At 50.0% G+C, this 15103-nt stretch overlaps 1 protein-coding gene across 4 annotated transcripts in view; it reads left to right on the top strand.

Moving 5' to 3' along the window:
- Positions 1–15103, top strand: part of LOC116957600 (tetratricopeptide repeat protein 39A-like) — a 98962-nt gene that overhangs the window by 16800 nt on the left and 67059 nt on the right. For all 4 annotated transcript variants that reach the window (XM_076056782.1, XM_076056784.1, XM_076056780.1 and 1 more), the window contains exons 3-6: positions 3908–4009; positions 13337–13468; positions 13921–13994; positions 14444–14511. In XM_076056782.1, coding sequence (XP_075912897.1) covers positions 3908–4009; positions 13337–13468; positions 13921–13994; positions 14444–14511 — 376 coding nt within the window. The remainder of the gene's footprint in view (positions 1–3907; positions 4010–13336; positions 13469–13920; positions 13995–14443; positions 14512–15103) is intronic.

Genomic DNA, 15103 nt, shown 5'->3' with positions numbered 1-15103 from the left:
GAGCATTTCATATTCTTAGTTTTTTCGGTAAAGTCACCACGTTGAAGAGAAACAACAAAATAATAAAATATATATAAAACAATAAAAAATTCTCACGACGTTTCGACCATAACTCAAACGGTCATCTCCAGGTGTGTTGGTTTGAATCAATTTTTTTATTTTTAATTTATTAGTTATTAATTTATTTATTATTAATTTATTTATGCGAACCAACACACCTGAAGATGACCGTTTGAGTTATGGTCGAAACGTCGTGAGAATTTTTTTTTAATTGTTTTATATATATATTTTATTATTTTGTTGTTTCTCTTCAACGTGGTGACTTTACCGAAAGAACCAAAGGATATGGGTGAGCATCGTTAAAACACGTGATCGAGAAGACCGGGCGGTGCACGTGCACGCCCATGGTAATGTCTCGGTGGTGGTGGGTTTTTTTTGGGGGTTTTTTTTTTTAAGCCAATGCGACTCCGGGGAGTCGCATTGGCTTGCAGAAAATGAATCTCGCGGGAGCTCGTCCTTAAGTGCGGATCTCTCGCTAGTCGGGCGTCCACAGGCGGTGGCTCTCCCGCGAGCGCGGGCGTCCGGGCGTCCGGGCACCCGGGCTGGGGGGCACACCTCTGGCTGGGGGGCACCCCCCCGGACTGGGGGGCACCCCACGCTTGCCACGCTTGCCGGGTGCACGACTTGCGGACGCCAGCCAAGTGTGGCGTCCGTCCGTCAGGCATTCGCAAGTCGGGGGCGGGGGACCGCTCTGTATCTGTGACGTGTGAGCCCAAGCTGCCCCTCTGTTTTGTTTGAAACCGCGAGGCGTTTCGTAACGCTCGCCGTACGCGCCAATGAGCCACCGACCTCCGCTGTTATGGACAAAGCCACTCGCAAGAGGTCGGGAGGGCGGGGGAGCGGTGGCGCAGCAGTTAGCGCGCTTCTGCGTCACGAACCCGGCAGATACCCAAGATCGAATCCCGCTCAAGTCCATCACAAACACTTCCCAGTGGCAGTAGCGATTGATCTGAACCGCGCCTGGGCCTCCCCGAGTTCAACTCGGCCTCAAATGAGTGCCTGGTGTGGCGTTTAGTAAACATCGCCACTGGAGAGACAAAGGCGGCCGGGCGTGGTGCTATGCACCCGCACCTTCATGTGCCGTTGCCACCCTTCATAGGTGCACGCGAACAGCGCTTGCTAAAGCAGTAGGTTCAGGTTACACGGGGACCATTGTCTTTGTATCTCTGTGGGTCTCTGTGGGTCACTGTGTATCTCTGTGGGTCTCTGTGTATCTCTGTGGGTCTCTGTGTGTCTCTATGGGTCTCTGTGTATCTCTATGTGTCTCTGTGTATCTCTGTGGGTTTCTGTGTATCTCTATGGGTCTCTGTGTATCTCTGTGGGTCTCTGTGGGTCTCTGTGGGTCTCTGTGGGTCTCTGTGTATCTCTATGGGTCTCTGTGTATCTCTGTGGGTCTCTGTGGGTCTCTGTGGGTCTCTGTGTATCTCTATGGGTCTCTGTGTATCTCTGTGGGTCTCTGTGTATCTCTATGGGTCTCTGTGTATCTCTATGGGTCTCTGTGTATCTCTGTGGGTCTCTGTGTATCTCTGTGGGTCTCTGTGTGTCTCTGTGGGTCTCTGTGGGTCTCTGTGTATCTCTATGGGTCTCTGTGGGTCTCTGTGGGTCCCTGTGTATCTCTACGGGTCACTGTGTATCTCTGTGGGTCTCTGTGTATCTCTATGGGTCTCTGTGTATCTCTATGGGTCTCTGTGTATCTCTGTGGGTCTCTGTGTATCTCTATAGGTCACTGTGTATCTCTATGGGTCTCTGTGTATCTTTATGTGTCTCTGTATATCTCTATGGGTCTCTGTGTATCTCTGTGGGTCCCTGTATGTCTCTGGGTCTCTGTGTCTCTGTGTCTCTTTGGGTCTCTATGGGTCTCTGTGTATCGCTATGGGTATCTGTGTATCTCTATGGGTCTCTATGGGTCTCTGTATATCTCTGTGGGTCCCTGTATGTCTCTGGGTCTCTGTGTATCTCTATAGGTCTTTGTGTATCTCTATGGGTCACTGTGTATCTCTGTGGGTCTCTGTGTATCTCTATGGGTCTCTGTGTATCTCTATGGGTCTCTGTGTATCTCTATGGGTATCTGTGTATCTCTATGGGTCTCTGTGTATCTCTATGGGTCTCTGTGTATCTCTATGGGTCTCTGCGTATCTCTATGGGTCTCTGTGTATCTCTATGGGTCACTGTGTATTTCTGTGGGTCTCTGTGTATCTCTGTGGGTCTCTGTGTATCTCTGTGGGTCTCTGTGTATCGCTACGGGTCTCTTTGTATCTCTATGGGTCTCTATGGGTCTATGTGTATCTCTATGGGTCTCTATGGGTCTCTGTGTATCTCTATGGTTCTCTGTGTATCTCTGTGGGTCTCTATGCGTCCATGTGTATCTCGAAGGCACTACTGACTGCTGAGCCACTGCTCCCAACAGACACACAGTGCGCTAATCACTGTGCCACCACTCCTCACAAGGACAGACATACCCCCCATACAGCCTCATCAGGATATTGGGGCAAGTGCTGTTAGCGAGCACCTATGAAGGCCGGCACGGCACACGAGGAGGTGGGTGACCAGCACAACAACGCCCGACCGCCTTTGTCTCCCCAGTGGCGATGTTTACACACCCGCATACATAACTCATTTGAGGCTGAGTAGACCTAGGGGAGGCCCAGGACCGGTTCAGATATTTTCCACTGGTGTTGGCCGTGAGTGGGAAGCGTAGCCCCAACCGCTACGCGCATGCAAAGTGACACACACAGTCACTCAGTGCGCTGATTACTGCTCCACCACTCACTGACCGGCTTTTCCGGTCCAACTCGCATTCTCAGTGACTTACCCCGTGATGTCACACAGCCTCACCCACTCACTGACTCACCCACTCACCCGGCCACTCATTCACTCACCCAATCACTGACTCACCCAGCCACTCATAGACTCACCCACTCACGCACTCACCCACTGACTCACCCACTCACTCTCTCGCCCACTCACTCACCAGGCCACTCTTTCACCAGTGCCTTCACCCAATCACTCACCCGGCCACTCATTCACTCACCCAATCACTGACTCACCCGGCCACTCATAGACTCACCCACTCACGCATTCACCCACTGACTCACCCACTCACTCACTCGCCCACTCACTCACTCACCCACTCACTCACCCAGCCACTCTTTCACCAACTCTTTCACCCAGCCACTCACCCACCCACTGACTCAACCACTCACTTACCCAGCCACTCACCTACCCACTTACTAAACAACTCGTCCACTCACCCATCAACTCCCTCACTCGCCCACTCAATCACCTACTCACTAACTCGCTTCGCTTTGTATCTCTGCGAGTCTCTGAATGTTCCCCATGTCTCTCCATGTCTGAGTGTCTCTCCGTGTTTCTGAGTGTCTGAGTGTCTCTCAGTGTCTCTCCGTGTCTCTCCGTGTCTCTAAGTGGCTTCCTGTGTCTCTGAGTGTTTCTCCGTGTTTCTCGGGGTCTGTCTCTCCGTGTCTCTGAGTGTATCTCAGTGTCTCTCAGTGCCTCTGAGTTTCTCTGAGTGGCTCTCAGTGTCTCTCCATGTCTCTGATTGTCTCTGAGTGTCTCTCCGTGTCTCTGAGTGTCTCTAAGTGTCTCTGAGTGTTTCTCCGTGTCTCTGAGTGGCTCCCCGTGTCTCTGAGTGTCTCTCCGTGTCTCTGAGTGTCTCTCCATATCTGAGTGTCTTTCTGTGGCTCTAAGTGTCTTTGCGTATCTCTAAGTGTCTCTGAGTGTCTCTCCGTGTCTGTGAGTGTCTCTGAGTGTCTCTCCGTGTCTCTCTGTGTCTCTGAATGTCTCTGAGTGTCTCTCCGTGTCTCTGAGTATCTCTCCGTGTCGCCCCTAGGCCACCCGTGTCTCTGAGCGAGTCGACGCGTCTCTGCTCTGTGGCACTGGACCTGTTCTTCAGCAACCACTTCACAGAGGCAGCTGATGCACTAAAACCCAGGTCAGTGTCATGGCCTGGTAACCTAGTAACCTGGTAACCCAGTAACCTGGTAACCCAGTAACCTGGTAACCCAGTAACATGGTAACCCAGTAACCCAGGAACCCATGAATCTAATGACCCATAGAACAGTAACCCATAGATGCAATAACCCACTGACCCATTAACCTGGTAACCCCCATAACACAGCAACCCAATAACCCAATAAACCATAGCCTCAGAGTACTGCCAAGAGACTCAACACTGGACCATATATTCAATACTGCCCATAGACTCAGCACCACCCATAGACTCAACAGTACACAATAGACTCAACACCACACACCCATAGACTCAACACTGCCCATAGACTCAGCACCGCCCATAGACTCAACATTGCCCATAAACTCAACACTGCACCATAGACTCAACACTGCCCATAGACTCAACACTGCACCATAGACTCAGCACTGCCCATAGACTCAACACTGCACCATAGACTCAACACCACACAACCATAGACTCAACACTGCCCATAAACTCAACACTGCCCATAGACTCAACACTGCACCATAGACTCAGCACTGCCCATAAACTCAACACTGCCCATAGACTCAACACTGCACCATAGACTCAACACAGCCCATAGACTCAACACTACCCATAGACTCAACACTGCCCATAGACTCAGCACCGCCCATAGACTCAACATTGCCCATAAACTCATCACTGCATCATAGACTCAACACTGCCCATAAACTCAACACTGCCCATAGACTAAACACTGCACCATAGACTCAACACTGCCCATAAACTCAACACTGCCCATAGACTCAACACTGCCCATAGACTCAGCACTGCCCATAGACTCAGTACTGCCCATAGACTCAGCACTGCCCATAGACTCAGCACTGCCCATAGACTCAGCACTGCCCATAGACTCAACATTGCACCATAGACACAACACAGCCCATAGACTCAACACTACCCATAGACTCCACACTGCACCATAGACTCAACACCACAGACCCATAGACTCAACACTGCCCATAAACTCAACACTGCCCATAGACTCAACACTGCCCATAAAATCAACACTGCCCATAGACTCAGCACTGCCCATAGACTCAGCACTGCCCATAGACTCAGCACCGCCCATAGACTCAACACTACCCATAAACTCATCACTGCACCATAGACTCAACACTGCCCATTAACTCAACATTGCCCATAGACTCAACACTGCCCATAGACTCAACACTGCCCATAGACTCAACATTGCCCATAGACTCAGCACTGCCCATAGACTCAACACTGCCCATAGACTCAACACTGCCATAGACTCAGCACTGCCCATAGACTCAACACTGCACCATAGACTCAACACTGCCCATAGACTAAACACTGCACATAGACTCAACACTCCCCATAGACTCAGCACTGCCCATAGACTCAACACTGCCCATAGACTCAACACTACCCATGAACTCAACACTGCCCATAGACTCAGCACCGCCCATAGACTCAACATTTCCCATAAACTCATCACTGCATCATAGACTCAACATTTCCCATAAACTCAGCACTGCCCATAAACTCAACACTGCCCATAGACTCAGCACCGCCCATAGACTCAACACTGCCGATAGACTCAACACTGCCATAGAATCAGCACTGCCCATAGACTCAACACTCCCCATAGACTCAACACTGCCATAGAATCAGCACTGCCCATAGACTCAACACTCCCCATAGACTCAACACTGCCATAGAATCAGCACTGCCCATAGACTCAACACTCCCCATAGACTCAACACTGCCATAGAATCAGCACTGCCCATAGACTCAACACTGCCCCATAGACTCAACACTGCCCACAGACTCAGCACTGCCATAGACTCAGCACTGCCCATAGACTCAACACTGCCCCATAGACTCCACACTGCCCATAGACTAAACACTGCCCATAGACTCAACACTCCCCATAGACTCAGCACTGCCCATAGACTCAACACTGCCCATAGACTCAACACTACCCATAAACTTAACACTGCCCATAGACTCAACACTGCCTATGGACTCAACACTACCCATAAACTTAACACTGCCCATAGACTCCACACTGCCCATAGACTAAACACTGCCCATAGACTCAACACTCCCCATAGACTCAGCACTGCCCATAGACTCAACACTGCCCATAGACTCAACACTACCCATAAACTTAACACTGCCCATAGACTCAACACTGCCTATGGACTCAACACTACCCATAAACGTAACACTGCCCATAGACTCCACACTGCCCATAGACTAAACACTGCCCATAGACTCAACACTCCCCATAGACTCAGCACTTCCCATAGACTCAACACTGCCCATAGGCTCAACACTGCACCATAGCCTCAACACCACACACCCATAGACTCAACACTGCCCATAAACTCAACACTGCCCATAGACTCAACACTGCACCATAGACTCAGCACTGCCCATAAACTCAACACTGCCCATAGACTCAACACTGCACCATAGAATCAACACTGCCCATAGACTCAGCACCGCCCATAGACTCAACATTGCCCATAAACTCATCACTGCATCATAGACTCAACACTGCCCATAAACTCAACACTGCCCATAGACTAAACACTGCACCATAGACTCAACACTGCCTATAAACTCAACACTGCCCATAGACTCAACACTGCCCATAGACTCAGCACTGCCCATAGACTCAGTACTGCCCATAGACTCAGCACTGCCCATAGACTCAGCACTGCCCATAGACTCAGCACTGCCCATAGACTCAACACTGCACCATAGACACAACACAGCCCATAGACTCAACACTACCCATAGACTCCACACTGCACCATAGACTCAACACCACAGACCCATAGACTCAACACTGCCCATAAACTCAACACTGCCCATAGACTCAACACTGCCCATAAAATCAACACTGCCCATAGACTCAGCACTGCCCATAGACTCAGCACTGCCCATAGACTCAGCACTGCCCATAGACTCAGCACCGCCCATAGACTCAACACTACACAATAGACTCAACACTGCCCATAGACTCAGCACCGCCCATAGACTCAACACTGCCCATAAACTCATCACTGCACCATAGACTCAATACTGCCCATTAACTCAACATTGCCCATAGACTCAACACTGCCCATAGACTCAACACTGCCCATAGACTCAACATTGCCCATAGACTCAGCACTGCCCATAGACTCAACACTGCCCATAGACTCAACACTGCCATAGACTCAGCACTGCCCATAGACTCAACACTGCCCCATAGACTCAACACTGCCCATAGACTAAACACTGCACATAGACTCAACACTCCCCATAGACTCAGCACTGCCCATAGACTCAACACTGCCCATAGACTCAACACTACCCATGAACTCAACACTGCCCATAGACTCAGCACCGCCCATAGACTCTACATTTCCCATAAACTCATCACTGCATCATAGACTTAACACTGCCCATAAACTCAACACTGCCCATAGACTCAGCACTGCCCATAAACTCAACACTGACCATAAACCCAGCACTGCCCATAGACTCAGCACCGCCCATAGACTCAACACTGCCGATAGACTCAACACTGCCATTGAATCAGCACTGCCCATAGACTCAACACTCCCCATAGACTCAACACTGCCATAGACTCAGCACTGCCCATAGACTCAACACTGCCCCATAGACTCCACACTGCCCATAGACTAAACACTGCCCATAGACTCAACACTCCCCATAGACTCAGCACTGCCCATAGACTCAACACTGCCCATAGACTCAACACTACCCATAAACTTAACACTGCCCATAGACTCAACACTGCCTATGGACTCAACACTACCCATAAACTTAACACTGCCCATAGACTCCACACTGCCCATAGACTAAACACTGCCCATAGACTCAACACTCCCCATAGACTCAGCACTGCCCATAGACTCAACACTGCCCATAGACTCAACACTACCCATAAACTTAACACTGCCCATAGACTCAACACTGCCTATGGACTCAACACTACCCATAAACGTAACACTGCCCATAGACTCCACACTGCCCATAGACTAAACACTGCCCATAGACTCAACACTCCCCATAGACTCAGCACTTCCCATAGACTCAACACTGCCCATAAACTCAACACTGCCCATAGACTCAACACTGCACCATAGACTCAGCACTGCCCATAAACTCACCACTGTCCATAGACTCAACACTACACCATAGACTCAACACTGCCCATAGACTCAACACTGCACCATAGACTCAACACTGCCCATAGACTCAACACTGCCTATAGACTCAACACTACCCATAAACTTAACACTGCCCATAGACTCAACACTGCCCATAGACTTAACACTTCCCTTAAACTCAACACTGCCCATAGTTCAGCACTGCTCATAGACTCAACACTGCACCATAGACTCAACACTGCCCATAGACTTAACACTGCGCATAGACTCAACACTGCCCATAGACTCAACACTGCCCATAAACTCAACACTGCCCATAGACTCAGCACTGCCCATAGACTCAACACTGCCCATAGACTCAACACTGCCCATAGACTCAACACTACCCATAGACTCAACACTGCCCATAGACTCAAAACTGCCCATAGACTCAACACTACCCATAGACTCAGCACTGCCCATAGACTCAACACTGCCCATAGTCTCAACACTGCCATAGACTCAGCACTGCCCATAAACTCAACACTGCCCATAGACTCAACACTGCACCATAGAATCAACACTGCCCATAGACTCAGCATCGCCCATAGACTCAACATTGCCCATAAACTCATCACTGCATCATAGACTCAACACTGCCCATAAACTCAACACTGCCCATAGACTAAACACTGCACCATAGACTCAACACTGCCCATAAACTCAACACTGCCCATAGACTCAACACTGCCCATAGACTCAGCACTGCCCATAGACTCAGTACTGCCCATAGACTCAGCACTGCCCATAGACTCAACACTGCACAATAGACACAACACAGCCCATAGACTCAACACTACCCATAGACTCCACACTGCACCATAGACTCAACACTGCCCATAAACTCAACACTGCCCATAGACTCAACACTGCCCATAAAATCAACACTGCCCATAGACTCAGCACTGCCCATAGACTCAGCACTGCCCATAGACTCAACACTGCCCATAGACTCAACACTGCCCATAGACTCAGCACCGCCCATAGACTCAACACTGCCCATAAACTCATCACTGCACCATAGACTCAACACTGCCCATTAACTCAACATTGCCCATAGACTCAACACTGCCCATAGACTCAACACTGCCCATAGACTCAACATTGCCCATAGACTCAGCACTGCCCATAGACTCAACACTGCCCATAGACTCAACACTGCCATAGACTCAGCACTGCCCATAGACTCAACACTGCCCCATAGACTCAACACTGCCCATAGACTAAACACTGCACATAGACTCAACACTCCCCATAGACTCAGCACTGCCCATAGACTCAACACTCCCCATAGACTCAACACTGCCCATAAACCCAGCACTGCCCATAGACTCAGCACCGCCCATAGACTCAACACTGCCGATAGACTCAACACTCCCCATAGACTCAACACTGCCATAGAATCAGCACTGCCCATAGACTCAACACTCCCCATAGACTCAACACTGCCATAGAATCAGCACTGCCCATAGACTCAACACTGCCCCATAGACTCAACACTGCCCATAGACTCAGCACTGCCATAGACTCAGCACTGCCCATAGACTCAACACTGCCCCATAGACTCCACACTGCCCATAGACTAAACACTGCCCATAGACTCAACACTCCCCATAGACTCAGCACTGCCCATAGACTCAACACTGCCCATAGACTCAACACTACCCATAAACTTAACACTGCCCATAGACTCAACACTGCCTATGGACTCAACACTACCCATAAACTTAACACTGCCCATAGACTCCACACTGCCCATAGACTAAACACTGCCCATAGACTCAACACTCCCCATAGACTCAGCACTGCCCATAGACTCAACACTGCCCATAGACTCAACACTACCCATAAACTTAACACTGCCCATAGACTCAACACTGCCTATGGACTCAACACTACCCATAAACGTAACACTGCCCATAGACTCCACACTGCCCATAGACTAAACACTGCCCATAGACTCAACACTCCCCATAGACTCAGCACTTTCCATAGACTCAACACTGCCCATAGGCTCAACACTGCACCATAGCCTCAACACCACACACCCATAGACTCAACACTGCCCATAAACTCAACACTGCCCATAGACTCAACACTGCACCATAGACTCAGCACTGCCCATAAACTCACCACTGTCCATAGACTCAACACTACACCATAGACTCAACACAGCCCATAGACTTAACACTGCCCATAAACTCAACACTGCCCATAGTTCAGCACTGCTCATAGACTCAACACTGCACCATAGACTCAACACTGCCCATAGACTTAACACTGCGCATAGACTCAACACTGCCCATAGACTCAACACTGCCCATAAACTCAACACTGCCCATAGACTCAGCACTGCCCATAGACTCAACACTGCCCATAGACTCAACACTGCCCATAGACTCAACACTACCCATAGACTCAACACTGCCCATAGACTCAAAACTGCCCATAGACTCAACACTGCCCATAGACTCAGCACTGCCCATAGACTCAACACTGCCCATAGTCTCAACACTGCCATAGACTCAGCACTGCCCATAGACTCAAAACTGCCCATAAACTCAGCACTGCCCATAGACTCAGCACTGTCCATAGACTCAACACTGCCCATAAACTCAACACTGACCATAGACTCAGCACTGCCATAGACTCAGCACTGCCCATAGACTCAACACTGCCCATAGGCTCAACACTGCCCATAGACTCAGCATTGCCCATAGACTCAACACTGCACCATAGACTCAACACTACCCATAAACTCAACACAGCCCATAGACTCAACACTGCCCATAGACTCAACACTGCCCATAAACTCAACACTGCCCATAGACTCAACACTGCACCATAGACTCAGCACTGCCCATAGACTCAACACTGCCCATAGACTCAACACTGCCCATAGACTCAACACTGCACCATAGACTCAACACTACCCATAAACTCAACACAGCCCATAGACTCAACACTGCCCATAGACTCAACACTACCCATAAACTCAACACTGCCCATAGACTCAACACTGCACCATAGACTCAGCACTGCCCATAGACTCAACACTGACCATAGACTCAGCACTGCCATAGACTCAACACTGCCCATAGACTCAACACTGCCCATAAACTCAACACTGACCATAAACTCAACACTGCCCGTAGATCCATACTCTTTGGTTCTATTCGGTAAAGTCACGTAGGTAAAAAATAAAACAACAAAAATCACGACGTTTCAGCCACAACACAAGCGGCCTTCATCAGGTGAAGGGACCAGACTGTTTCGAGGACAGTGCTGGAGTGAACACAGCCAAGCTCAGACCGCGACCTTTAAGTTGTGTGAGAGTAATTAAGGTGCCTTGACAAAGGAATTAGCATAAAAATTTGCATTTTAATAAGTGGACTTAGCATGATGAATGGTAGGGAGGGGGTCGACCTGTGCAGGCTGCCGAGGAGGCACGGCAGCGTCCACATGCTGGTGGTGTGAAAAGGGGATTTCAAGAAGTTTTGGGTACCACTACTTGAAAAAAATATACTGTACCATTGAAAAATTAGTTTAATGTTTGATTCGATTTAGAACATCTTTCCATTGGTTGCTTAATTTGAAACAATCTTCTCGGTTGAAATTGTGTCTGTGTTTGTAGATCTGAATTGCCTCGTGAACAAATCTCTGATAGAAACCCGTGGGTTTGCAGAGAACCTTGGTATCGGAGAAGACTATATCGTGATCACCCACAGCATTGTAACAATGATCAACTACGGCAGAAGAATTCGTTCTGTCGTGTTTCAAATCTGATTTGTGCTCGCGAATTCGGTCAGAGACATGTCGTTTCGTCTGCCCGATATAGCAATCACCGCAGGTACAACTCAATTTGTAAACCCCGGGGTACTGTAAGTCAGGAATGACATCTTTCACGGATGGGATCAGATCTACAAACACAGAAACCCGGGGTTTACAAATTGAGTTGTACCTGCGGTGATTGCTATATCGGGGAGACGAAGCGACATGTCTCTGACCGAATTCGCGAGCACAAATCAGATTTGAAACACGGCAGAACGAATTCTTCTGCAGTAGCTGATCACTGTTTCAACGCTGTGGGTGATCATGATATAATTTTCTCCGATACCAAGGTTCTTTGCAAACCCACGGGTTTTTATCAGAGATTTGTTCACGAGGCAATTCAGATCTACAAACACAGACACAATTTCAACCGAGAAGATGGTTTCAAATTAAGCAACCATTGGAAAGATGTTCTAAATCGAACCAAACATTAAACTAATTTTCAATGGTACAGTATATATGTTTTTCAAGTAGTGGTACCCCAAACTTACGCAGCTCTTAAATTCCCTTTTCACACCATCAAAAGGTAAACTCCCCCTCCCCCCCTCGCCGACCTGCACATATTCACCCCCTCTACACCGTTCATCATGCTAAGTCCGCCAATTAAATGCTATTTTTTTATGCTAATTCCTTTGTCAAGGCACCTTGATTCCTCTCACACAGCTTAAAGGTCGCGGTCTGAGCTTGGCTGTGTTTCACTCCAGCACTGTCCTCGAGACAGTCTGGTCCCTTCACCTGATGAAGGCCGCTTGTGTTGTGGCTGAAACGTCGTGATTTTTGTTGTTTTATTTTTTACCTACGTGACTTTACCGAATAGAACCAAAGAGTATGGATCCTTGCAGTCACGAAAGCTTAAAATCTAGAACTGCCCGTAGACTCAACACTGCCCAAAGACTCAGCACTGCCCATAGACTCAACACTGCCCATAGACTCAGCACTGCACCATAAACTCAACACTGCCCATAGACTCAACACTGCCCATAGACTCAATACTGCCCATAGACTCAACACTTCCCAAAGACTCAACACTGCCCATAGACTCAACACTCCCGATAGACTCAGCACTGCCCAAAGACTCAACACTGACCATAAACTCAACACTGCCCATAGACTCAACACTTCCCAAAGACTCAACACTGACCATAAACTCAACACTGCCCATAGACTCAACACTGCCCATAGACTCAGCACTGTCCATTGACTTAAACTGGCCTGTGTGTGTCCCCGTGTGTCTCAGTGTCTCCACCAGTATGTACCATGCCCTGGTCTTTGGCACCATCACCAACATGCAGGCCATGTTGACGTTTGACCCAGTCAACATGGATTCTGCCAACCGGGCCCTGAAGCAAGCACTGGATGTGTGTGCAAGGTCAGAGTCTCCCCGCGTCTCCCTGCGTCTCCCCGAGTCTCCCCGCATCTCCCAGAGTCTCCCCGAGTCTCCCCGCGTCTCCCCGCATCTCCCCGAGTCTCCTCGCATCTCCCCGAGTCTCCCCGAGTCTCCCCGCGTCTCCCCGCGTCTCCCCGAGTCTCTCCGCGTCTCCCCGAGTCTCCCCGCGTCTCTCCGAATCTTCCCCGCGTCTCCGTGTCTCCCCAAGTCTCCCGACGTCTCTCCAAGTCTCCCCAAGTCTCCCCGCGTTTCCCCGAGTCTTCTCGAGTCTCCCCGTGTCTGCCCAAGTCTCCCCAAGTTTCTCCGAGTCTCCCCGCGTCTCCCCACCTCTCCCCGAGTCTCCCTGCGTCTTTACGTGTCTCCCCGCATCTTCCCATGTCTCCCTGAGTCTCCCCGAGTCTCCCCGAGTTGGCTGGTTCCTCTTCCCGTCTCAGGTTCCGCAGAAAGAGCTCCGTCGTTGACTCCATCTCCAGCCTCGTCTCCCGGACAGACGAGCAGCTCACAGAGGGTGGGAGACACTCTGAGATGGGGACACGGGAACACGAGGTTACAGGGACATAATGTTACAGAGACACAGGGACACGGAGACATGGAGACACAGGGCTCCAGAGACACAGGGTTACAAAGACACGGGGATGCAGAGACATGGGGACACGGAGATACCACCCACTCTCCACTCACTCACCCATTACTCACCACTACTCACCACTCTCTCACTCCTCACCACCCACTCACCACTACACACCACCCACTCTCCACTCACTCACTCCTCACCACCCACTCACCACTACTCACCACCCAATCTCCACTCACTCACCCATTACTCACCACTATTCACGACTACTCACCACCTACTCTCCACTCACTCACTCACTCACTACCCACCACCCACTCATTACTCACCACCCACCACTCACCACTACTCACCACTGCTCACCCATGATTTTTGTCCCACAGAGGAGCTCCATGCTGAGATTTGCTTTGCTGAATGCCTCCTGCAGAAGGCCTGCCTCACATTCATACAGGTAGACTTGCTCACCACCTACTCACCACCCCTCACCGCTTGTTCACTCACTCACCCACTAATCCACCCACCCACTCACCCACCACTCACTCACCCACTCGCTCACCCATCCACTCACCCATCCACTCACCCACCACTCACTCAATCGCTTAATTATCCACTCTCCCACCCACTCATCCACTCATCCACTCACTCACCCACCCACTCAATCAGTCACTCACTCACCCATTCACTCACTCACTCACTCAATCTCTTAATCACCCACTCTCTCACCCACTCACCCATTCGCTCTCCCACCCAACCATCCACTCACTCACCCACCCACTCAATCAATCAGTCACTCAGCCTCGTGAGCAAAACACAACACACTCCAGGTTATTAACACAACAGACTCTCGGGTGGTGACCACCCAACTAGCCACGCAAAGGCGGAACTAGACACGGTTCCACTATCCCGGTCCGAACCACAAGCTGGGTCCCAGACCGCGTGGCTGAAGGCTTCTTCAAGCTTGACGTGGATCTCCCGCCTCTCCAACAGTAAGAACCCCGAGCCCTTTCAGGGAACCCCTCATATCGGGCCGGGCTGGGGCTGGC

Source organism: Petromyzon marinus, chromosome 78 (genome assembly GCF_048934315.1).
Source record: "Petromyzon marinus isolate PM22_M1 ecotype Great Lakes invasive population chromosome 78, UKy_Petmar_22M1.pri1.0, whole genome shotgun sequence".
NCBI lineage: Eukaryota > Metazoa > Chordata > Hyperoartia > Petromyzontiformes > Petromyzontidae > Petromyzon > Petromyzon marinus.
The sequence above is the reverse complement of the archived record's forward strand: the minus strand, read 5'-3'. Positions and strand labels throughout refer to the sequence as shown.